Source organism: Pteronotus mesoamericanus, unplaced genomic scaffold (assembly GCF_021234165.1).
Source record: "Pteronotus mesoamericanus isolate MK-2021 breed Mesoamerican mustached bat unplaced genomic scaffold, CSHL_Meso_final contig_90, whole genome shotgun sequence".
Lineage (NCBI taxonomy): Eukaryota > Metazoa > Chordata > Mammalia > Chiroptera > Mormoopidae > Pteronotus > Pteronotus mesoamericanus.
In genome coordinates, this window is record NW_026555277.1 from 31,402,963 (window position 1) to 31,428,386 (window position 25,424).

The window sequence follows — 25,424 nt, forward strand, 5'->3', positions numbered from 1 at the left end:
TTTTCCTTTCGAGGGAAAGGTGGCCCCTGCGCAGGTAAAACTTGGCCAAATAATAAAGAGTGTGTGATCAAACTCTAATTTCTGAGCTCATACTTGTGGGGATCGTAACATTTGGAGGCCCCAGCGAGATTCCCCCTTTTGTGGAGTAAAAGGACGGGAATCAAAGGGACCAGCTCGAGTTGGGTGAGTTAAACCGAGGATTCTCTTAAGGGGAAGGAAAGGCTAGCCTTTGCAGCCCTGAGGTGGTAGGTGAGACGTCACCGGCAGTCCACCCAGGGGGCTCCCAAGGAGGGGACGCCCTCGGGAGTCGCGACAGGGTCGCCTGAGGTCGGTTTTGGTGCGCAGCGCGGGGAGAAACGGGTACGGGAGCGCATGCGAAAGTGCCGTGTGAGTGAGCGAGTGCCTGTCTGTGTGACTCCACGGGACAGCGAGCCTACGGAGTCTGAGTGGGCCCCAACCTGCGGTTCCTCGGTCTGTCATATGGCATAACGGCTGGGAGGTAACCCGGATTCTACTCGGGCAGCCTTAGCTAAGACAGACCCAAGTCCCTCGCGAGAGGAGAGGCCAGGCGGGCGAAAGTGAAAGTGCTTTAATCGTTCCTGTCTGTCTGAGTCGTCTCCTAAATGTGCGTGTGTGAGGCCGGCCGAAGAGTGAATGGCGTAAGCGAGAGAGTGGTGTGGAGTCTGGCCGCGTGTTTAATCTTGACCCTCCTCGGTCTCATAAGTCACGATCTTTGGACCCACATACGTAAAGACATGGGACAAGGGGGATCCACGGGAGCGGTCGAGGGTTCACCTTTGGATTGCATCTTGAAAAACAATCTCTGATTTCAGAAAGCGGGCGGAGCGCTATGGAGGGAATCCGCCCGACCCGGAGGCCCTCCGAGCATTCTGCCAGCTTGAGTGGCCCACCTTTAATGTTGGGTGGCCGACTGAGGGAACTTTCCAATTGCCAATTTGTTTCTCGGTCCAACGAGTCACCTACGTGGTGCCTCATCCGGACCAGCAAATCTACATCAATGTCTGGACAGATATTGCCACGGATAGACCGGGCTACGTCCGGAAGTGCAGCCAAGGGCAGGCAGGGACAAACAGGAGGGGTAGAGCGGTGTGCTTAGCCGCTGGATCCGGCGAGAAGAGAGGCCCCCAAGGAAATAGCAGAGAGGGGAGTGCTGAGCCCCAGCCGTCATCGGGACCTGAAGGGAACCGGCTGTATCCAGTCCTGCCAGGCCGGCCGGAGGACCCCTTAGATCCTGTTAACGCCCCACCACCGTATCCCGCCCTGGCGGCACCCGATTCCTCCGAGCAATCTGGGGAGGGACCTCTTACAGTAGTGAGGGACAAAAAGGCTGGCGCGCTCCGGACTCTAGAGAGCCTGCCCTGCTACCGCTCCGAGAGGCGCCCACGGACCCGAACGCCCCTAGGGCGCCTCCCAGGCTAATCTCCGGACCCACCAGCCCACGTGGGATGATTGCCAGCAGATATTGCAGACCTTGTTTACGTCTGAGGAAAGGGAAAGGATCCTGAGGGAAGCAGGGAAGGCGGTTATGGGGGAGGAAGAAGGGAGTTGGAGGAAATACTCCCCTCCATCCCCCCCAACCCATTGGGATCCAAACACAGGAGGGGGGAAGGGAGGCACTTCTACAGTACCGCCGAGCTCTGCTGAGGGGATTGCGGGCAGCGGCCCGCAAGCCCACAAATTTCGGAAAGGTGAGTGAGGTAGTGCAGGGACGAGACGAGACCCCTGGCGCATTCCTGGAAAGATTGATGGAGACATACAGGGTATATACCCCACTAGACCCAGAGGCAAGGGAGAATAGGAGACTCGTAAACATAGCCTTTGTCACGCAATCAGCCACGGACATAAGGAGGAAATTGCAGAAGATGAGGGTGCCAAATCAGGCCAAGCCGAAGAAGGGGAATCAGAGAAGGAAGGTTCTAGTGAAAAAGAGGAAGGTGAAAAGTGAAGAAGAAAGATAGGGGAAAGGAACCAGAGAGAGAGAAAATTCGGGAAAAAGGAAAGGAAGGAAAAAAGGAAGGAGGTGGAGAAGGGGAATGAGAAAGGAAAGGAGGAGGGAAAGAGGAAGGAGCGGGAGACAGAGAAAGGAGGGGAGCCAGGCGAGAGAAGGATCAGTGCGCCATCTGCAGGGAGAGGGGGCACTGGAAGAGGGAATGCCCCAAGAGGAAAGAGACTGAGTTTGCCTAGACTGAGGAAGGGCGGAAGGCGTTTCAGGCCCTGAAGGAAGCCCTTGCCTCGGCCCCGGCATTGGCCTTGCCCGACCCAGCCAAGCCGTTCCTCCTCTATGTGGCTGAAAAACAAGGAATGGCCTTGGGAGTGTTGAGCCAGACCCTGGGCCCTTAGAAGAGGCCGGTGGCCTACCTGTCAACGAAACTAGACCCAGTGACATCAGGATGGCCAGCCTGCCTGAGGGCCATAGCGGCTACCTCAGTCCTGGTGAAGGAGGCGAGTAAGCTAACCTTGGGGCAAGACATCCAAGTAGTCGGGGAACACTATGTCGAGCAAGTACTCCGTGCACCGCCTGGTCGTTGGTTGACCAACGCACGACTGACCCAATATCAGGCACAGCTCCTGAACCCCCCGGCTGTCAGATTCCTTAAGACGACTGCCCTGAACCCGGCCACCTTGCTACCAGTCCCCGAATCGGGAGTGACTCATTGCTGCCCCCATGTCCTGGAAGTGGTAGCCGGAACGCGGCCTGACCTGCGGGACCTGGCATACGAGAACGCGGACCTAACCTGGTACACAGACGGCAGCAGCTTCGTAAACAACGGACTCAGGTATGCTAGGGCAGCCGTGACAACAGCGGACGAGGTGGTATGAAAACAAGCTCTGCCCAAGGGGACATCGGCCCAGAGAGCAGAGTTGGTCGTGCTCACCCAAGCCCTCCGGATGGCCGAGGAAAGGACGGTCAACATTTACACGGACAGCAGGTATGCTTTTGCAACAGCCCATGTGCATGGGGCCATCTACCGGGAGCGCGGGTTGCTGACGGCTGGAGGTAAGGAAATCAATCGCCAGGAAATCCTAGAACTGCTAGATGCGCTGTGGATGCCCAAGAAGGTAGCCATCATTCACTGCCGAGGGCACCAGAGAGGAAGTGACCCCGTGGCAAGGGGTAACGCCCTGGCTGACCTGGCGGCCAAAGAGGCGGCGAAGGAAAGGAAGCTGGAGAAGCAGGGGGGAAAGATATAGGTAAAAGGTGAGAGGCAGGTAGGGAGAAGGAAGTGGAGGCGCAGGTGATAGTGATTGGAAGGAGGGAAAAGCCATTCAGGGAAAGAGAAAGGGAGATCATAGAGTCCGTAGTGTCCAGATGCCAGACATGCGCCAGGGTAAACGCACAGAATCAAAAATGCCCTCGATTTATCAGGCATAAGGGAAATACCCCTGGAGAGATCTGGGAAGTTGACTTCACTGAAATGTCAAAAGGGAAAGCAGGATACAAATACCTCTTAGTTCTAGTAGACACCTTCTCGGGCTGGGTGGAGGCCTTCCCCACAAAGGGTGAAACGGCAGCCACGGTAGGGAAAATCCTAGTCCGAGAAATAATTCCCAGATATGGCATTCCCGTGGCGATTGGATCAGATAACGGGCCTGCCTTTGTATCCCAAATATCCCAAAACCTAGCCGGGAGATTGGGCATAACCTGGAAATTGCACTGTGTGTATAGACCCCATAGCTCAGGGCAGGTAGAGAGAATGAATCGGACCTTGAAGGAAACATTGATTAAATTAAAGGAGGAGCTCAGGGAGAACTGGGTAGAATTGCTCCCCTCCACCTTATTTAAGGCTCGATGTACCCCGTACACAGGAGGCTGGACGCCTTACGAAATCATGTACGGGCAGCCTGTGCCCCTAGTGCCCAAGCTGACTAGAGAGGAGATAGAGGCCTCTAATCATAACTTTCTAAAGTCCTTACAGGCACTGCAGGCCCTCAGAGAAGAAGTCCGGAGCCTACGAAGGGAGGAGAAGGAGGCAAATGAAAGAGGTGGCACTGGCGAAGTAAGGACACTGAACCCCGGCCAGTGGATATAGATCCTGAACCACTGGCGAGGAAGCCTTGAACCCAGGTGGATCGGGCCATTCCAGGTACTGCTAAGCACCCCGACCGCCGTTCGGGTGGCCGAGAAACCCTACTGGATACACCTCTCTCACGTCAAGCCAGCTCAGGACCCCAGTGGAGAAAAACCATGGAGAGTTCGACAGGACCCAGAAAAGCCCCTCCGACTCTCTTTTACCTGCTCTTAATATTGATTGGACTAAGTTGGGAAACAAGTGGGTATGAGCTCCGGGAATGGGTATTGATAAGGACAAAGGATGGAACTGTACTCGCAAAGAACCAAACATGGGGCGAGAGGATAGTTTCACTTAGAGCTTATTTATCAGAATTCTTTGAGGAGAAGAGGAGAAGGAGGGCTTGGGGGGCTGTTGCGGGGAACGGGCGAAGAACGAGATGAGGATTAAGGGGAGAAAGGGTTAGAAGGCAGGAGAAGACACTGAGTCAAGGATTTGACAAAGGATGAACAAGAAAAAGGGGGGAATGAAGGGGCCAAACTTTAACACTAGGTCAAGCCTGGGCCGAAAACAAGAAACTAGAACAAGATGAAGGGAAGAATTAGAGCCCCCCTTAGTAACAAGATAGGATAATGACTGAGCCTTGACTCAGATAAACAGCCCGTAAAAGCAGGGTCAGAGCTGAGGATAAGGGAGGAACTAATACCAAGAAAGACATATCAGGGTGCAGCCCCCATGCAGCTGGGCCAGAGTCGACAAGAATAAGGAGGAGGCATAGGGCAAGAACAATACGGATATGGGCAGACTAAGGGGAACAAGTTGACCCACACTAGAACAAACAATACCCCAAGATGATGGAAGAATTGTGACACCCCCAGTAACAATGTAGAAAAACCAAACAGCCAATAGCTAACCGCCACCTCTTGCCCTTGTATCCTGCTTGCTTGCTCTGCTTATAAAAATCCATGTAATCTAACAGCAGCGCGCCTTTTTCCTTTCGAGGGAAAGGTGGCCCCTGCGCAGGTAAAACTTGGCCAAATAATAAAGAGTGTGTGATCAAACTCTAATTTCTGAGCTCATACTTGTGGGGATCGTAACAGGTCTCATGTGTATTGGCACCCGAGCTTGGAAGCCACCCGGAGCCCCAGCAGCTGCTCTTGCTGCTCTCTTCTCTCTCATTTCATACGCCTGTTGCACCTGCTGCCCTTTCCTGCTTTTTTCAGTCAGCTTCCCCATAACTTAGTCACTAAGTTGTCCACGATGAAGTGACTTCACTAGCTGGCTTTGATCTAGGTCACAGATTGGGGGAGGGGAGAAGCAGAGCAGGAAAAGTCTTATAATCCGCTAACCATTCAACACCATTCTTCTGGAAGGAGGGAAAAGGATTAGCTACCCCACCTGTGTGTCACCAGACAAGGGACCTGGCCCTGAGTGCGTCTGCCTAGGGCTAGCTGGTAGCGTGTGGGTTCTTGACTTCACGTAGGAGGGACTTCACAACACAAGTCCAGGCAACTATGTGGATGCATTTATTAAAGCTGGGGACAGTAAAACAAGGAAGGGCTTAACACAGAAGAAGCAACAGGAGAGCCTAGGCTGGGCTGTCTTAGCTCACTGGGAAGTCAGAGGACAGGTGGCCTTGGGCACAGGCTCAGGGGCTTAGCCTGTGATGAGCTGCCACTGCCATTGCTCCCCGGGTTGCAAATCTCATGGGGACCCTTAGAATTCAGGAGATGTGTGCCTGCCGGGGAAGGGAATGGCTCAGGCCACTCCCCAGAAGGAGAGCCTTTTAGCTCTCTGTTGCAGGTGGGAACTTTAGGGGAGGTCCCAGGGGAGGGCTCAGCAGCGAATTTATCTGCTTTCCAGGTGTGCTCCTGCAGGGTCGTGGTCTCCACTGATTGGCTGGCACCAGGGCCGGAGGTTGTTAGTCATTACAGCTGGTCCTGGGTTGCCCACCTGGCTTTGCTGCCTTTCTGGGCCTGGAGCTGAAATACAACTGAAGCCTAAATGTTACCTCTAGGGAGATGACCTTCTGTATCCAGCTGTAAATTGCTAGGCCGTTTTGTTCAGCTGTCTGTCTCAGTTTCCCTATTCCACCTGTCCTGGCTTACTGGCCCGTAACATATCCATTCACAAACTCACTCAGATTGCTAATCTCATCTCAGAGTTTATCTGAATGCAGTATAAACATTCTGTAACTAAAAACATTGCACATGAATTAAGCCTGCATTCATTTATTCATCTGTTCATTCATTTATTCATCCAATTATTTTTTTTAATAAAACAGGTTCCCAACTCCTCTAAGGCCTCTTAACTCATCAGTAAACATGCATGGTAGCTCCCCCTACCTGGGTTGTTGGGAATGAACTGAGATAACGTGTGTCAATTGCTCAGCTCACGACCTACTGCACAGCACCATCATTTTGCCTCTTAGGGTTTGCTGGGCAAATTTGTGTCAAGATTCCTGGTCTTTAACTTAAACTCCTCCTGCATCTCTCATGGTGAGATCCACCAGATGGCAGCATGGATTTAGAAGTGGGATAAAACAGCCCCCTCACCCCTTTCTAGCCCTCTCACTCCCAGGGCCGACATTTATCAGCTTGCTCATTATTATCCAGAAGAAAATCCAATTTGGAAACCTTTCGGGAGGAGAAGACACTGTGGCCATAATAGGCAGCCAGTGCAAAGATAAACGCAGGGGCAGCCCCAGCCTTTCCCAGGGGCTGCAGGTGGCTGCCCTGGGAGAGCCACGTTTCACTTGTCCAGGGAAAATGGCCTCTCAGGACCAGTTTAAAGGTGAAGGGTCCAGTTTACATGAATAAAATAAGCTGGATTGCACTCACTAATGTATTGTCTGTATTGGTGTGCTCAGGCTGCTCTGACGAAATACCATGGACTGGATGGCTTAAACAACAGACCTACTTCTCACAGTTCTGGAGGCTGGGGAGTCCAAGGTCAAGGTGCTGGCCAATCGAGTCCCTGGTGCGCGTTCTCTTCCTGGCTTGTGGCTTCCTGCCTTCTTGTCGTGTCCTCACAGGGCAGAGACAGAGGCCTGGTTTCTCTTCCTCTTCTGATAAGGTCATTAATCCCATCACCAGGGCCCCACCGTCAGGACCTCGTCTAAATCTAATCACCCCAAACCCCAGCACATTGGGGATTAAGGCTTCAACATATGAATTTGAGGGTGGGGATGGAAAGACACAATTCAGTCCATAGTATTATTTACAGTGTATTACTAGTTATTCCTCTCTCTTCTGTTATTTTTCTACCAAGAAAAAAGATAAAATGTGAACACAAATATCCACTCACACCTCGGGATGAAAATTACCAGTAAGACCATACGCTTTATATCATATGCAAATTTGTCAAGAAAAAACAACCACAATTTCACTTAAACTAAACAGAGTGATGCAGCAAATAAATGGTGTCCCTGCATAGCACTATCTGGTTCGCCTTTTCCGATTTGTTCCATTGAGCACGATACTTCAGAGGCTGAATAAAAACCAAAACCCACTCATTAATCATCCCGTGCCTTCTGAAGGGCACTTTATTGAAATAATGCAAAATGAGAGTGTTTCAGTGGACTGAGGTTTCATTCATAAAGTACATGGTTCCTAACATTTTCATTTGGATTGTGTAATATACATGTAATTTTTACATGGGTTTTTCCTCTTCTTACAGTTTGGGCTCCTGACTTCCTTTGGTGGGGACGGCTCTGAAGTTTGGATTTGTAACACTTGTTGATTCTTGGCTGTGGGCAATTTGTTCTCTATCCCCAAGGGCCTACTGTGGGTACCTTATTAATTGGATAAAGACCATTGAGAAGGAAAGCTGTATAGCTTAACCAGAAGACACAACGGCAGAATCTGTCCTTTTTCTAAACCTAAATGTTTCCAGAAAGAAGGGGACTTGGGTTTTTATTTGGCTGGCTCACGTGAGGCAGAAAAGGCACTGAAAGAATGGCGAGTCCTTCCTATGTCGGGCGTGTGTCTCAAGGACCGATCTCCCTTGACCGTGAGCGTTGTGAGGGGCAGGTGCTCTGCGACCGGCTCACGGTTGACTCCTCATCCTCCAGCACGGTGACAGGCGCACAGCAAGTCCTCAGGAAATGTCTGCGTGGTCCATGAAGACCTGAATGGATGGCTGTGTGAAAGGTTCTATCCAGGGTCAGTTAAACAAAAGATTAATGACCATGAGGATAAAATGCCCGCCGGGCATGCGCGCCTCTGGCAGGACGACGGCCCTGCTGCCCCTCCCCAGGCCTCGGGTCTCAGTCCTGGCATCTGGTTGCTGGTCTCGGCCTTTGGTTCTCTTTTACCTGAATCCATTCTGAAGAGCGGGCCCCTGGGGGGCAGAAGGCTTGCTTGGGACTCACCAGTTTTAGAGACAAAACTTTACTTTAAAAGCAGACCTTTATTTCCCAAAGCACGTGATTGTTAGTACATGAAGCAACTTGGGAAATTTAGTAGCCCTTTGTTTTCAGTCTTACGACTCCCCCGGCCCTTTCTGTTGATGTTGCCAAGATGGGACCTAGAAAACGGACTTCTGCAGGAACATGCCAAGTGCTTCGCGCTTTGCCACCAGGAATCCTAGCAGAACAGGGTGAAGCATGAGAAACCCAGTCCAACATCCGGCTTTTTGGTAAACCTGAGGTCCCAAACCCAACCGTTTCCAAATGTCCCATAGGTAAGCCATCTGGGTAAGCAGGCTGACTTTAGTAGATTGGGTTGGCGTCTTTGCAGATATGGCCTCATGAGGTGTGGCTTTCACAGGCCCTTGGGTCTCCCAAAGGCCTCAGCCACCAGGAACAGGTGATGGAGTGGGCGCCAGGGGCAAAAGCAAGCCCTTGTGTATGTTCAGTGAAGGCCCATCAGAGTCCAGAGCAGCTCATGTAAGCCCATTTCTGAGACCAGGTAACCGGGAGTGCTTTTACCTTTAAGCGTTTGCCAGAGCTCTTAGGCTTGAGGTTGGTGGTGAAACGGTCATGCTAACAAAACTTTATTTCAGGTCCAAGGCGTCAGATGGCTTCTCCTTAAATGTGGGCTTATCCACATGTAAACACGGACACTGAAATGTTGGTAAGATGACGTGCCCAACTGTGCAAACCAGCGTTGGAGGTACCGTAACTGTCATAACTGTACCTCCAAGAGGTCATAGAGAGATTCAAAGCAATTGTGTTTCCTACTAACCATCTGTGTACATTTCGTAGGTGACGGACCATCGCCATCACCCTCACTAATGTTTCCATTACTTGGGTCCACACTCCTTCCTAGGCACGTTCTTTCTGACTTCCGGTAGCCAGCAGAGCTCATGAGCTGGATGCAGGACATTTACTCAGAGAAGTCCAGAGGTCAGGCTTTGGAGTAGTTTGCTCTCCTCTTTCTTAATGGGATGCAGCAAGGAGAGGCTGGGGCTTCCAGCTTCCAGTCTGTGTGTGCCTGCCACTCCTGGGGCTGAAGTAAACAGCACCACTTCCTTTCCCTTGATCATTTCGTTTGTCCTGAAAAATAAGAGCAGCCAGGGTCCAGGAGGAAAGAAAAAGGAAATGGAGGAGCAGGGAACCCCTTAGTTACTGGGCCCACTGGCCCTATTCTCTGCAATGATCTCTGCCCCATTGGGAGACCCACAAAAGCATTTTGTGGAGTCTCCAAGTTGATTCCTCATCAGTGCAGCAAGACAGTGGCTTCTGGGGGAGTTGTTTTGTATCTATCTGAGCCCTCTTTACAGAGGCGTACAAAATTGCTCCTACAGTCTCTGAGTACTTTTGTAAGCACTGCAGAGGGCTTTGGTAGATTAAGCTCTGGTGAGAAACACTAACCACTTCATTGCTGCCCAAGTCTCAAAGGAGCCACAAAAGCCACAGGATGTGGCTCTCCATCAGGGCACAGGGCCTCTTGAGAAGCACTGAGTTGAGGTCTGTTTGGTTTTTTTGGTCTGTTTTTGTTAGAGGAAATGGGGCCCCTTTTCCTCTACTTGAAATCTCCTTGGCCTCCAGGCGATGTCTTACTCAATATTCTGCTTCCTTAGACCTTTCCTTTGGATGAGGTCCATCATGGCCTCTCGGAGTCCAGACCATTCAATTCCAACATCTACTTCTAAGAGACTCAGTTTCTTGGCATTTCCTACCGAGAGAAGCCGGTTGGCCTAGCCCTATGTGCTGAGCCCCATTTTTCTGTGGCTGGTCAGCCTATGAATGTGTGTAGCTCTTGGGTCGGATGTGTCTCCTGCCCACTCAGCTTAGGCCAGAGGCTGAGCATATGGTATAACACATGCCCCCTGGATAGGGCTGAGCATAAGGCAGGTGTCGTGATTGCTGGAAGCAGCACTGCATGGGAGAGGTAGGTAGTCTTGGGCTATGGTAGTCCCATACCATATCATCCCTGGACTCCTTGGGAGCCACTAACTTGGATGGGACTTCTTTATGCTCTGAGAAAGGCACGTGGGCAGACACTGGCTTTTTCTTCCCCGAGAATACAGTTATGGATAGGCTGCTTCTTTGGGACCTGTGGGTGGCCAGGGGTGACCTCTTTTTGGCCAGCTGGCTCATGTCCCAGGCTGAGAGGGCTTCAGAGACCACACGGGGTCTGCCAGGCCTGTAGGTGTTCTTTACCAACACCCAGCCGGCCCTGCTGCACAGCTGGGTTGTGAAGGGGATTTTATTTCACCATTTGGCGGAGGCAGAATGAGAAGCAGGCAGGTGTTGGGGTATGAAAGCCTTTGCCATTTTATTTTACAATAAAAAATCCTGACAGCATAAGAACACTCTGTTCCCGGCAGAGGCCAAGGACGTACAAAGTTAATTAGAAAGCAAAGCCTTTAATGACAACAGCTACAGTCAAAGCTCCTGTTCAGTACTTGTCTTTGCCCAATGTGTCTCATGTGGTTGGTAGAGTCGCCAGTCTGGGTTTTCCACCCAGAAGCCCACGCACAAGTACTTACATATCCTTCAAATCACAGACAACAACAAAATACAGCTCCAGGTGAGGCTGGCTTTTCAGGGCACTTCCAAAGTTAGGAATGTCTTTTTTTTTTTTTTTTAATAGAATATAAAATTTAAAAATTTTATAGAACATGTGACAAATTAGTTCAGTGGCTGAAAGGAGCTAACATATTTTGCTTGATAAAACTGAATTATGAAGCTAATATTTTAGTAAGAATACACTTTTCAAAGCATTTTTACATACATTATGCCACACGCTCCTTATTAAGCACCACTGGAGGTAGGAAGTGCTGACGTTGTTACGCCCATTTCACAGATAAGGAATCAGAAACTGATTTATAGTGAGTTCACCAAGGCCTTGATCATCTGTGATGCCTTTTTCAACATTTCCAGATCAATGATACTCCTCTGATTGTTTGCTACAAACCTTCTCTCGTTTTGTGTATGGGTTGAGGGTGACTTTAGATATCAGGTACCGATGGGGGGAAATAAGGTGAGGCCATGGTTAATTTTATGTAAAATATACTGATGGCCTCCCCCCATAGATTACGAAAGTCTGGCCAAAGTCAGAGAATAAAAATAATCAATGTCTAGATTTCATTGTATAATGGCTTTCACTGAACTGTGGGTTTGACCGATGGAAACAAATTGTGCCACTTCCCAAATTTCTCTATTTTTGAGACTTGCATAATCAAAGCAACTTAATGACCTCAAACTTGTTTCTGGCTCTATTCATTCTATTTCATAAATATTCCTTTCCAGAAACATTCTACATGTTAGCACTTAGCAAAGGCTAGGATTCTGTAACAGTTCACCTGAAGAAATCGAGAGACCTTTCAATTCTAGGAGACACTAACTTATTATATTTGGAAGGGCAGAGCCACTAGAATAACAATTTCTCTTGAAACCAATTTTGTTTCCAAAGACTCTGTTGAGAGGCTCACGGGTTTTCTCATCCATGCAGGTCTGTGGCCCTGAGCCGTGTTAATAGCACCTGAGCTGAGATCATGCATTTCAATTTACAAGTATTTATCGTCTGCTGAGCAAGACCTTGCTGACTGGGCCTTGGTCCGAAATCACTTCTTAGACCCAGCAGTAGTATCAATAGCACTGGTGGTGAGTGGTAAGTGGTTGGGGGGCGGGGGGTCTGGCCAGTGTGCCAAGGTTTCAAGCTCGTGCATTCTTCATTGATGCGCAAGTCAAGGATGCCTTCTCCTCTCTGCGGCAGTATCCCAGTATCCGAAGGGACTGCTCACGTGCTGGCTGGCATCTTAGGAGTACTGGTCCATTCCAGTCCCCAGCAGGTTCCTTTTGAAGGTCCTTTCTACTCATTCTCCCTCGTCTGGGTACAAGCTCCCAGCAAAAGCCCTCATTGACAGGGCTGGCCCAGGGGGCCACGCTCGTATTACAAGACCCTGCTCTCCTTGGTTATAGCTGATTGGACAGACACCTGACCCAAGGGGGTCTGATCCATAGGTAGATGAACTGGATCAATGAGACTCTAGCGAATTTTCCCGAGGGCACAGAGATGGTAGTCAGAGAGATGGCTACTGAAGAGGAATGACTGCGTGGAGCAGGGCTGAGGGTGGATTTTCATCTGTACATCCACCAGTGAAAAGACAGAAAGCTGGCAGGCCAAGGGAAGCAAGAGAACTGAGCAGAGAGGCAGAGAGAGAGAGATGAGGGCCCATACATGGAGAGCACATGACAGCGAGAGAGAAGACACTGTCTCTGTCTCTTTCCCACACGGGAGTTGTGTCTGTTTCTATGAAATGGCCCTGTACCTTCGGGCAGCCCCTGAAAGTGTGAATCACCAAGTGTGAATGGGTTTCTAGTCCTTGCAAAGTTCCTTGACTACAATACCTGTATGATCCACTCAGAGGCAGAATTTAATCTCTAATACTTGCATCCTGATTGGTCACTGCTCCAAGCTAAATTACTGTCTTTCCCTAAGAGTGCTTGGCTGTATTTGGTAAGGAAAGTCCAAACTATTTTCTGGTGTGTGGCAGAAGGAATGGATTAAGTTTATATTCTGTTCTCAAACTTTTAAGCTAAAATCTGTTATTTTATTCGTTAAACATTGAGTTCCTATGTGCTATGTAGGGGGCAAAAAGCAGCTTATTAATCTGTAATCAAAATTTAAATCTTTCGATCCATGTCCCTCATGTTGGCCTGTTAGAGAAGCGTTTCCTTTAGTCAGGTATGTAAATTCCTCTCCTCTTCCATCTGTATTTTCTCTAAGTTTATATTTTTAATCACAAATCTAAACATTTCTTATCCGTTCTTCCATCAAGAATGCCCAGAAATTATATGTCCTTCTGCTGAATTCTTAAATTAACAAATGTACCATATAACTTCTCCTGGGTCTAGAGTCCAGAGAATAGATTCTTACATAATCCACCTATTTTAGTCCGCTCAGGCTGCCATAACAAAGTACCATAGACTGGGTGGCTTATATACCACAGAAATTTATTTCTAAAAGAGAGCAAGAGAGCTTTCTGTGGGGAGGGGCATCTCTTTTATAAGGGCTCTAATCCCATTGATGTGGGCTCCGCCCTCATGACCTGAGTACCTCTCAAGGCTCTGCCTCCTAATACCGTCACACCTGGGGGTTAGGATTTCAACATATGAATTCGTGGGATGGGACACAAAGGTTCAGTCCATAGCACAAGACAAAAGAGGCAACTTCCTGCTCCACAGGTAACACTACCATTTCAGGTCACAGGTACCAGGGAGCACAACAGACTTTCTCCTGCACCCCGGATTGCCTCCCCGACACAGGGCACGGAATCTACTACCTCACAGTGACAAGCTGTCATGGCCACCCTGCCTGCCTGTTTGGATCCAGGGCATTAAGACAGGAATACACCCCTAGTTTGAACATCAGTTGAGAACATCATTTCCTTGATGGCACTCTCTAGAAAAGGCCAAAATGCATTTCTTTTCAGAATGCAGAAAACTCACATCAAAACTACAAGAGTTCCAAGAATGTTTATTATGCCACAAATCATTGTCCTCTGTACACTTATCTGAAGTTCTTTACCTACTCTACCATCTTTTTTCTTCACAAGAACGTAGGGAATGTCTCATATGACCCGTGTCTGCTCTTTAAACTTCCTAGCATAGTTCAAACACCAGACACGTGTGCAGGCGGCATGGTGGCACGGAAAGCAAGCTGGCCCCTCCATCAGCAGGCTTGGGCTGGAATTCCCGGGCAGGTCAGTCCCCTTTTCGGGACTTTGGCTTCCTTCTCCAAGGCCATCTAGGTCCTTGTGGCTTCTTCAACTGCCTGGAGGGTCATGAGGAACACAAAGCCCCTGAGCTCTCATGGAACTTTATTTTAACTTCCACGAGGCACTTTTGACCATTTGCCTTTTCTCTGAGCCAGCTGTCCACGTATCTGCCACCTCCATGAGGTCAGGAGACTCTTCAGAGAAGGGACCACATCTTAGTCACAGAATATCAAACAGTGGCATCCGTCTCCCCATTGATGGGGAAACACGAACAGATTGACCTCATCAATTTAAAGTTTTCCTCCCACATACTTTCTTAAACTGGTGGTGTCTAGTTTGAGGGCGTGTCTGATTAAGCATGCTATATTTTTAGTCATCTCAGTTGGCTCCCTCAGTGTTTCACGGGGCTCTGTAAAGAGCACAGCGGTTTCCTTCTCCATCCTCTTAGCGAGCCGGGGCTGCTGGCTCACTCTCCGTCAGTTACTGGCACATCCAAAGCTCAGACACTGTCTTGGAAGCATGTGCATATATTTTAATTACACTAAGGTCTTAAAACTTCATTTTCACATACAATATTTCCAGGCATTTACCAAGTAGACAAAGTACTGGGTTGAATGTCATTGCACTGATGAAATATTAATATTATTGATAAGGCGGGACAATGTAGCTGACTTTATCAGACTCATACCATTTGCATGGAAAGGCTGAGTTTCTTTGGCTCTTTGTTCATTCAAGTGCATTGAATACCAATTTGGATAGACTTAGGCATTGTGTTAATCTGTTGATAAAATCTTGCACTGTCCACAGTGTTTTGCAAGCTGATTTAGGTTTTGGATTACAACAACTGGCCATTGGTAGAAATATACCATATATACACGTGGAAATTACAAAAATACATTTTATTTATAGCTGATTTTTTTTGAAGTAACAAAAATCTAACACTATGAAAGATCAATCAGCATACCAAAAGACACTACCTAATATCATCCGAACAAGAGACTTGTTTGGGGATTCCATGACACAACATCTCAGAAAGAGCAATTTGCCATTGGGAAATAAAAACAGCTTCTTTGAAAAGTCTGTGCTTTGACCTCAAATCTCCCATTCTAATCAGTTTCACTCCTACTCTTCTCTCAACCTTTCACTTTCCACCTTCTCTCAGTAAAGACCAAAGAAACTCATGAGAATGGAAAGATGGGCTCAGGGGATGGAAACAGCTGAAGCGAGAATGATCTTGGGGGAAGGCAGGGCGGGGCCTCGTTCTCCAACAGACGCCAAGTGAGCCCTCATCGTCGTGCGTGGCTCCCAAAGTTGGTGAAGGGACCAGTGTCTTCTCCCCAAGGCCACCTGCAGTCAGCAGGGTTTTGCTTTGCGCTGACAGGCACCTGTGGCAGGTACCTCAGGGCCGGGAGACACTGCCCACCCAGAGCTCTGGAGGCTGACTCGCCTTGGCGGGGGTGGGGGTGATCTGCCATGCCACCCTCACAAGGTCGGCCGTCCTGCCATTTCAGCAAATGTCCTCTACTGTCCATTAACCATAGGGGGTTGGGGAGAGAGGGGACTGGCTAACTCCATACACTTTTTAAAATGTTATTTACATTTAAATGTAATTCAACAGATTTTCTACATTCAGAAGCTTCTATAAACAGAGGCTGCAGGCTGGGGAGACTGTGGATCCACTACTCCTGCCTCTGGCAGTCATCAATGACTAGTTCCTTTTGTATCACTTGGCAGCCCAGGCTGGACATCACTGTTGAAGAGACAGAGATTTTCTCGTAAAAGTCAATGAATCTGTTATCCCGAAAGAGAGAGAAGCTTCATTTCCAGGCCACCTTCACTGCAGGGCAAAGAGAAAGCTCCAAGTGTTCTTCTTCTGCAAGATCCTAAATGCCCTTAGCGCCGCTGCTCTTTCAGTTACACCCCAACTTGCAGGGTTCTCCAGTTCCCGTAAAGCAATACCTTTTCAAAAACCTGTCAACACAAATCAATCCTTCCCTCTCATCTTCTCTCTTTCTTGGCCTTTGTTTAATTAATGGAGGTGGGGGGAGATCAGGACTATTTATAGGTACAGTCATCGATAGCGCTGACTTTCATCCGATGCATCTGACTTTGAATATGAATCTTTAAAAAGAAAAGGACTCAAGTTTCTTGGCTGGAGTCCGTGCCTCCCTTACAGACTGGAGGTGATTTTAACAATTACAGTCATGGCTGAATGAGAGAGAGTACAGTCTGGTGCTTAATCACACGCCTGCATTGCCTTTAACACAGAGACAGAGTTAACATGCAGGGGTCACCAAAGACAGAGCTATGTCCTCCTCCTCCTGGTGATTTACTGAAATGTGGCATTGGACAGGAATCTGTAGATTAGCTAGTGTCTCTCGTGACTAAGGCTCCATAGGGAAATGTACCCACAGTTCAAACATTTAATATAACAGAATATCAAGCATACGGTCCCAAGCAGGGACTTCTTGACATACAATCAGTTGAATAAGCTGAGGATCCAGTCATTCCAGAGTTTCCTCTGTTTCCCAGAAGCCCCACTGTTCACCTTTGCAGAAACTAAGGATGAGAAAGACTCACCCATTGTCTATGCCTCAAGTTCCAACACATGAGGCTTGAGAAACCCGAAGACTATTTCCTCAGAGTCTGGAAGTCCCATGGGGCTAAGGCATTAGACCTGGAACTCAAACATGTCCGTCTGTTTCTTGGCCAGCTTGGCCACCTCTTCCCGGATGGCCTTCACAAGCGCTGCTGTGGAGATGTTGGTCAGGGGTGTGTCGGACGGGTCATTGTCTGCCAGGCTCTGCTGGGAGGCTGCCGTGGAGGGCACAGGGGCCTGCTCCAAGCTGGGGTGCATGCCAGCCGGCTGGCTGTACTGGCGAGGGAGCCTGGAGGGAGAGTTCTGCTGATAACGCGACCGGGGGTAGGCCTCTATGTACCCTGGGAGGGGGACCTGCAGAGAGCAAGGGGAGAGAGGAGAGGCGCCTGGGATTAGGAAGGGGCTCGAGTCATAGGCTACGCCTGATCCTGGCAGCAGGAGGGGAGTGAGGGCAAGGAAAGAGATTCAGAAGAAAACAGAGGCCACGTACCGTTGTACAGATACAAAACCTGGAGTCAGACTGGTTAGAAAACAGGCAATTTGAACTCACTGGATATGCTGGTGGGAATATACCTGAGTCTACATTTGCAGCTACTTGGCTACCTTTTTAATATAAGCAGAATCCAGCGAACAGAAAGAAGTTCTATAACAAAAAAGCTACAGTACTTTGGAGATAATCTGATGGGGGCAAGGATCCTGCAAACCATCAGAGACCATTTTACAAATGTCCTTTTAGTAAAATAATGATGCTGAATCATTTGCTAAAGAAAAATTAAATTATGTTCCTCTTTTAAAGATGGCATATATTTTAAAATATTTTAGAAATCGAAAGGGAAAGCTTTGATCATCAGGAAAATTAGCATGTGCAGAGTAACTCCACCCTGGTGATGTTATTTCGATGGGACATCAACTCCAGTAAGAATAGACACTAACACTGAGGTTGCGCTGAAGCTGTAGGGGCGGAACATACGGACTCCAGGAGTTGAGGCAGAGGAAAGAGGACACAGGCCTTGGGTGTCAACATTTCTCTTAAATCTAGAATGGATTTCAAATGCTGGGACCAAACCCTAAAATGACCTGCAGGATGGGGGGCCCTCGGGTTCAGCCTGGAGCGACAGCCTGCCTTTCTTCCACATGTCAGATGATCTCACACAGGCATTGGGGCAACCCCTTCTAGGGGCCATCAATGTGCTACTTTGTGTGTCTGTGTGTTTTCACTTGGTAGCCCTTGACAGGTGACTCAGCGGCAGGGTTGGTTGTGAACATCCAGATTCATCTGGTTGCTCCCCTCTCTAGTACGGCTGGGCCAGGTCCACTGCGCCATGTACTCCTAGTTCAATGACGGAAGAAACCACGGGATGATGATAATCAGTCTTCTGCTGAAAGTCAGGCAGAAAGCCTTAGGAGGTACATATGAAGTAATTCAGTCTTGAGGTCCTAATACTTCATTCTTCTGATATTTCATCTACAAGTTTTACAGAATTTTAAAGCTAAGAGGAACAAATTTAAAAACGCTTTACAGCCAGACAGATGCAGGTTTGAATTTTGGCCTTCACACCTACAAAAGCTGTGTGGCTTCAGATTAGGCCTCAGTGTGCTCATCGGCAAAATGGGGCACATGAGGGGAATACCTACCTGACAGGATGGTTGTGGAGATTAAATAAGACCATATAAATAAAATATCTGACATGGTGTCTAGCACATAGAAAATACCCCCCAAATGGCAGTAATTATGAAAGGTTATTTGATTAAGGCTGCCCTGCTAGGAAGAGGTAGAACCCGGCAGGTCTCCAGTTCCTCTGTCAAAGAACAACCATCCTACCACGTGTCTCCTTTCAAATGGCTGACTTCGGCCATCTGGTTGGTGGAAGCGGGGCTGAGATAACGAAACACTCAGTCTCAGCCTCTCGTCCCTTTTTTCCCTGAAGTGTGTCAAACAAGGGTCTCACCGAATCGGCCCACTGGCTTGGGAGCTCATTCTCTCCAGCGTAGGACATCCAGGCCTGGTTCCTGTAGGACGAGGGTGGCGTCGGGATGAAGTAGCCGGTGAAGCCCGGCCTGTTGGCAGCTGGGATGGCAAACACTGCCGGCACCGTATTACCTGGCATGGAGGAGGTGGATGGGAGAGGTTAGGCTACACCCCAGCCACTAGGCGGACATTTGCACAAGCTGGGGAAGCTGGGAAACAAGGCGGGGGGGGGGGGGACGGACGGGGGGGGGCGGGGGGGCAGGGCGGGGGACTCTGGCACTGGGGCAGTTGGTAATGCGGGGGCCGCAGACCTCCACCTGTAGCCCCGGCCTTGTTCACCCGCCCAGTCAGTATGAAAGGCTTGAACTGCTAGAACTCAGACCTGTCTTTCTAGAGAAAGGACCGCAGAGCTCCCCTCCCTGAGCCCTCACCAAGTCCCTCATCCCCATCCCAAAAGTTCAGACCTGCTGACAAGAGGAACGGACACCTCAGTGTCCAGGTGTTTTCCTCCCAGGAGGATTTTTAAAGAGCTAAGAAAAGGAGCCAAAAGGAATGGATTCTGCTGGTGACATTTCCAACTGGTGCTTGCAGTTTTCGTTTAAAAGGTAAGGTTTGAATACACTAAAACACCAATCAGGGCATGCACAGACCTCCATGTTCATTTCAGTATTGTTTGTAATAATAAACAACTGGAAACAAACCATATGCCCCTCACTAGGAGAAAGGATAAGCTGCAGCACATCATATAATAGAATACCACATGGCAGTCTAAATGAATGAGCTAGACCTATATGCATCCAGCAACTGGAAGGAATCTTAGAAACAATGTTGAGTTGAGAAAATGAAGTGCAAAAGGAAATATATAGCTTTATATGACTTATGTAGATGGAAAACATATAAAACATTAATATACACCAGCAATTTTCAACAGGTGTGCCACAAGAATTTTTAAAACATGCAATCCCTGACTATTTGTTCAGGGGCACTGACCTTTTTTCCCTTAAATTGTGAAATAAAAAAATGACAACAGCCAACACAACAGCAGCCATCGGTGTAAATAAATCAAAATTACACCTATTTTTTTGTCAGATCGGCAAAAAATTTATTTTTGAGTTTGCTGTAGAATTTTAGTAATGAGCTTATGTGTGCCGTGAGATGAAAAAGGCTGAAGATCACTGATAGATACTGTAATATATACATACCTATGGAGCAAAAGGTTAACACCCAGGGCTTATGGACTGTGATTACCTCCAGGGAGAAGGGGTATGAGGTGTGGATAGAGGGGTGGATGCTTATATCTATAACACTTTAAAAATATATAATAATTTAAAAAATCCTAAAATCTGGCAAAATGTTAACATATATCCTGACTGTAGCATATCTTAATATTTTGTCAGATCTCAGATCTTTTTAAGAAGTAAAAGCAGTAGCTCTCCAGTAATATAGCCGCTGGGAGTCTTGAGGGCGGCAGGTAGAAGGAGGAGTGCGGATCTAGGGCGGCGCGGTCCGAGCCGTGCCCGTTCTCCTCTTGCCCACCTGAGTAATTTAAAGCCGACTGATCCAACTGCGCCACGGACACGGGGCCTCTGGACACGTGCGCGAAGGAGGGGCTGTCGTGTAGCTGGGCTGGCTCGGGCCCCGAGGACTCAGCTATCCTGGTCTTGCTGCCGACGTCCGAGGTGGACCTGAGCAGGCAGAGGGCTACGTTAGCCGCTTCCCGGGGCCGGGCCGTCGCCTTGGGGGCCGCGGTGGGGTCCTCCGCTCTGGATTTGCCCCCAAATAACAAAGGGGGCCAAAGCGCCCAGACCAGTAACAACGATCGAGGCGCCCGAGATGGAGACATTTTTAGCTATTCAAGGTCGCTGCCTCCCTGAGGGTGGCTTTTGTGTCTTTGGGGAGTATAATACTTAATTTACACAGAAAATTAAGCCAAGCAATTAGCGCTGGGTATTAGCTGGGGATGGTCGACCTGGGAGGTGATGACATCATCGGCAGCCAATGAGAAGACTCCGCCTGGAGTGCGAGGACGCTCCCCCCTCCCGACACCAGGACAGGTGACGGGTGGGGGGCGGGGGAAGGGGGGACCTGAGAGCGAGGACTCCGTCAGTCTGGCGGGAAGCAAGGAGCCCGAGGCTCTGGGAAGCTCCAGGCTCAGGAGCCTAGCGCTTCAGCATTTCCTAGGCATTATGAATGAGAACACTTTTCTTTTTCCTTTGGTCCCAGGCAAGCAGAGGATCTGCCCATTGAACACACCTCATTTCCACTTGGTGCTCAGAGAGCCCTGGGAGAAGAGGAGAGCCCGGGCGCGGCGGCCGCCTCTCCCCTTAACTGGAACAGCGCCTTAGCCAGAGACTCTTCCTTTTCACAGAGAGACTCCAGGCTGCCCTAAAATTAAAATGGCAGGGAGGCAAGGCAGCCACAGCAGGTGGCAGGCTGCCAGCCATGGGGCCACCCTCAAAGAAGGGGTGTAAACCTCTGGGTTTGTAGAGGGGGCAGTGACCTGGTAATTTGGCAAGGATGGCAGACGGTGCAGAAGGACATGCGGGGAGACTGGTGGTTGAGAGAAGAAATGAAATAGACACTGGCGTTGGGCTAACCTACCACAAATGGTGGATATGGAGCTCTTCCCAGCCAGAACCCTCAGGAGTAACTGAGAAGCCCGTACTATTCTCCCCGGGGAGGGTTAAACACAGAGGCTGTGGTGATTTGGCTGAATCCGGTGCGCACAGGAGGCTCAGCGGTGTGGGCCTGGGGGAGGGTGCGGGGTGGGGGGGGCTCCCTTTCTTTCTCAGTCCCTCCCTCCTTCTCTGGTCTGCTCACTCCCACGGCCTTGGCTCTCCTCATACTGCTCTGGCATCCGCTACTCCTTCAGAAAACCCTTCCCAGAAGAATTCCTGGGTTCCGCACCATACATTCAGTCCCCTTTGAGGATTCCCAGAGCCTCTGAGATGGTTTAGGTTATTGCCCTCATTTTACAGACAAGGAACCAGGGACCGGACAGGTGAAGCAACTTGGCCTGGAGTTCCACAGCAGGTTACTGGCAGGTAGGTGGAACCCTGGTCTGCTGCTTCTCGCCCCACTCTGAGCTCGTCTGGGGGTCAAGGGATGGTATCTACACACAGCTGGGCACTCCAAACTGCTGCCAATGAGGGCAGTGCTGTTTCTGAGGGGAAGTCGTTTCTCCACTGCTTTCACAAAATTCAAACCCATGGTTCACAGAGAGGGTGTGACTAAAGGTACGAAAGCAAGGGCGGTGGCCTGTACGTACCCCCGGGACCAGATGTTCCTCCTAGCCCTGCACAAGATGACTCTTTCAATCTCTCCCAGGGCTCATGGCCTTTGTGTTTCTTGTCTATCTTTATTAAAAACATGTGCTTTTTATACTACAGAGTAAAAAGGATGCTTGACATATGCTTTGCAATGGACATATCTGAGTTCACGTGCTTTCAGCCTCTCCCTTTTGGAAGTCACAAGTTGGGGTGGGTGCTGAGATACACTGCTCCCTGGCCTCCTGGACGTCACTTCTAATAACAAAGGGACTTCTGGATGTGCAGACGTGACAGGAGGTGCTCAGACTTGAGGTAGCCGCTGTGGTGGCTCAAGCTGGAGTAATTTTTAGATGGTCAAGATCAAAAATGGGGCTTTCCATGTATGGGGTGATTGACACTGGGTTTCTTCAACTGTGGGTTCTCCAGGACTTTCCACTGACAGTGACAAAAAGCCGGGTAGCCCTCTTGGACCCCCACATCCTTCATGGTACTTGGGGCACCCCAGGCATAAGGTTGTCTGTGCAGGTGATGCACCCGGAGTGGGGCACGGAAGGAAGGAAGTGTGTCAGGTCAGGGTACACAGGACCAAATCCCTTCCAAACAGTCTAAACAAAGCAAAGCAAAGGAATGTGTTACCGCCTGAGAGATGCAACAGCCACAGGGCCAGTCCGGGGAGGTACCGGCGGAGGGGGAGAGCCCATGACCATTTCGGGAAGCTGGGAAAACCTGTAGGCCTGTGAAAGAGACAAGCAAACGGAGGGAGATCTGCTAAAACCCAGAGTCGATCAACACACAGGTTCTTATTGAAAAGGGAAGCCAATTTCCAAAGGGCAGGCTCTCCTTCCTCCTTCAGTTTCCCCCTAGCTCTTCCTTACACATTTCCCACCCACTTCTTCTATCTCATCTCCTACCACTCTCCCCTTTGTTCAGGCCACCGTAGTCACAGAGCCCTTCAATTGTTCTTTGCCAAGGTGTTCTTGGCAACTGAATATGCCGAGTTCCCTTCCGCTTGGGCTTTGGTACATGCTGCTCCTTTTCCCTGGTGTACTCTGAACATTGCTTATTTATTATCTGCCACCGCTTAGACTGTAATGAGGGCAGGGACTTTGTTGCCAGCTATGTCCTTGTCCCTAGAACAATGCCCAGTGTATCAAAGATGATCAATAAATATTAGATGAATGAATGAACGAACGAACCACTGATTGCATTTGACTTTCTCACCCATGGAAATAAAGTTTAATGGGGGAAAGCAGTGTGTCTGGAATCAGGAGGTATGGGTAGAGGGCCTGGTTTGCTGATGAACAGACTTCAGGTCCCTAAGCAAGTCAGGTGACCTCTCAGGGCCTCAGTGCCGTCTTCTGAAATGGAACAAAGATGTCTTGCTCAGAGGGGTACTGTGAAGATGAGGCAAGTTGGTGTATGTGTAAGTATCTTGCAATCTATAAAGCACCATTCAAAGATAAAGGATTGGAAGTGTCATGAAAATGACTTTAATCGACACTTGAGGAGATAAGAAGACAATTGTCAGCAACGGACAGGATCAGAGAGCCAGGCCACAGCCTTCTTAGCATGAGAAAATCTAGAAATGTTCTTTGGGAAGACAAAGCTTAATTTGTGCTTCTCATTCATCCTTTTCTTTAGGTATCATGGCCTGCCAGCTCTCTTGGGGAACAAGATGACAAGAATAAAACTGAAGGCATCATGACAAAAAGCAGCAGTAGAGGGAATCCATAAATAGGATTCTTTAAACTGAATGAGTCTTCTCCCTTCGGCATTATGACCACTACACACTTATAAGGGCCAACCCACTAAATAACAACTAGATCCTGGATAAAACATACCTTTGAAGCACAGCGGGATTTGCAAGATGTAAGGGAAATTTCAAGGACTCCATTCCACCTTTCATATTTGCTTGCTACTCATTATTTCCAACTCTGGTTTCAGCTCATGGTTCTATTTTAGTTTGCTGAGGTGTGTGTATGTGGGGGTGGAGGGGAGCAGTGCTCTCATGAATTTGGCCCTTCAGTTACCTGTGCGATCATACCCTGAACCCTCAGGTTTTGCTGAGAAATTGAAAATAATTGTCCTGGATGTCCTTCCAGTTTTGCATTCCATTATTATCAATAAACCCACAAGTAAGAACATAGCTTTCCCAAAACAAAGAAAGGGGTTTATAGCCCCTCCTCTCTTCAGGCCTCTTACAGTTGGTGGTTTACAGTTGTTTGTTCAGAAAAACAATACAATAATTAATAAATAATAACAAGAATAAGCTCTGTTTCACATACTCACAACTGTAAACCTACTTTTGTCCCACCCTGTGTGTGGTAAGATTATAGAGTGTCTTCTAAAAATCTCAACAAGAAAATCCCTTCTTCCCACATAAAAGTGGGTACTAATTTAATGGGCAATTAGTAGAAAACTGTAATGTGACTGTCATGGAACAGTATATTAAGGTGGTAAATTTATAAGGTTCGGTGAGATTTTTTTTAATTTTCTGAAGAAAGAATTTGGACTCCAGACTGATGGGACTGCCATGGCCGGTGGTGGCCCCAGATGCGGACACTTCCTGAAGGCAATGCTCCTTGAACGTATCCAGCAAAGTTCCCTGATAGCAGAGGCAATGGTGTATTCCTGATATCTGTGCATTGCCCTAAAGCCTTCTGTTGTAGCTTCAAAATTATATGAAGAATTTTGCGTTATTCCACCCAAATCTCAGAAAAGGGGATGCAAAAAAGATGGCCCGTGTTCATCCTATTTCTTTTGTTGACTGTACTCTCTGGATCTGCATATCGCAGACTGAGAAAGTTGACTTTGCGACCAGCCAGTTCTTCTGATAATGTCTTACTTTCCCCAAATTGGCTTTTACTTAATGAAAGACCTTGCTGACCCGCAAACAAGTATTCTGGCCCAACTGGTTATCTGGCTTCTCACTGCAGGTTTCTGAGTCGGTATTGTCAATAATAAAGCAGTTGTTCGGAGCTTAACTGGCATGAGTCAGAGTTCCAGAATCTGATCACCCTGGAGCAGATGGACAAAATAGAAACCGTGTACCTGCTGCCCCTAAGGACAAGTCTCTGCAGTGATGCTGACCCATCCAAGCACAGCCACCTGTGTCCCAGAGGTTCAACTGCAAATAAACTTTGGTCTCTCCTGCTAAAGCTTAGTCAACATGAAAATATTAGGCTAGAGGATGACATTCTAAGAGAGGGCATGACAAAAAGAAAGAGAGACAGAGGACATTAGGAGCAGTGTCAAGGGAAGACATCTCAGTGATCTGGGAGTGAGGAGGCGGAACTGGAACAAAGGAACACAATAAGAAAATTCACAATAGTGTGCAGACTATGTAGTTACACAGCATAATAGCAATTTATTAAATGCCAGCGCAG

The 25,424-nt window shown here is 48.7% G+C and overlaps 1 protein-coding gene across 1 annotated transcript in view; it reads right to left on the reverse strand.

Annotated features, from left to right (window-relative positions):
• Positions 1–13,980: 13,980 nt before the first annotated feature.
• KIAA1549L (KIAA1549 like) overlaps positions 13,981–25,424 on the reverse strand; it is a 228,125-nt gene continuing 216,681 nt past the window's right edge. Inside the window, exons 18-21 of the mRNA XM_054585936.1 lie at positions 22,675–22,772; positions 20,306–20,454; positions 18,750–18,901; positions 13,981–17,154 (exon numbers count right to left, since the gene is read on the reverse strand). Of these exons, the coding sequence (XP_054441911.1) occupies positions 16,873–17,154; positions 18,750–18,901; positions 20,306–20,454; positions 22,675–22,772 (681 nt within the window). The 3' untranslated portion in view covers positions 13,981–16,872. The remainder of the gene's footprint in view (positions 17,155–18,749; positions 18,902–20,305; positions 20,455–22,674; positions 22,773–25,424) is intronic.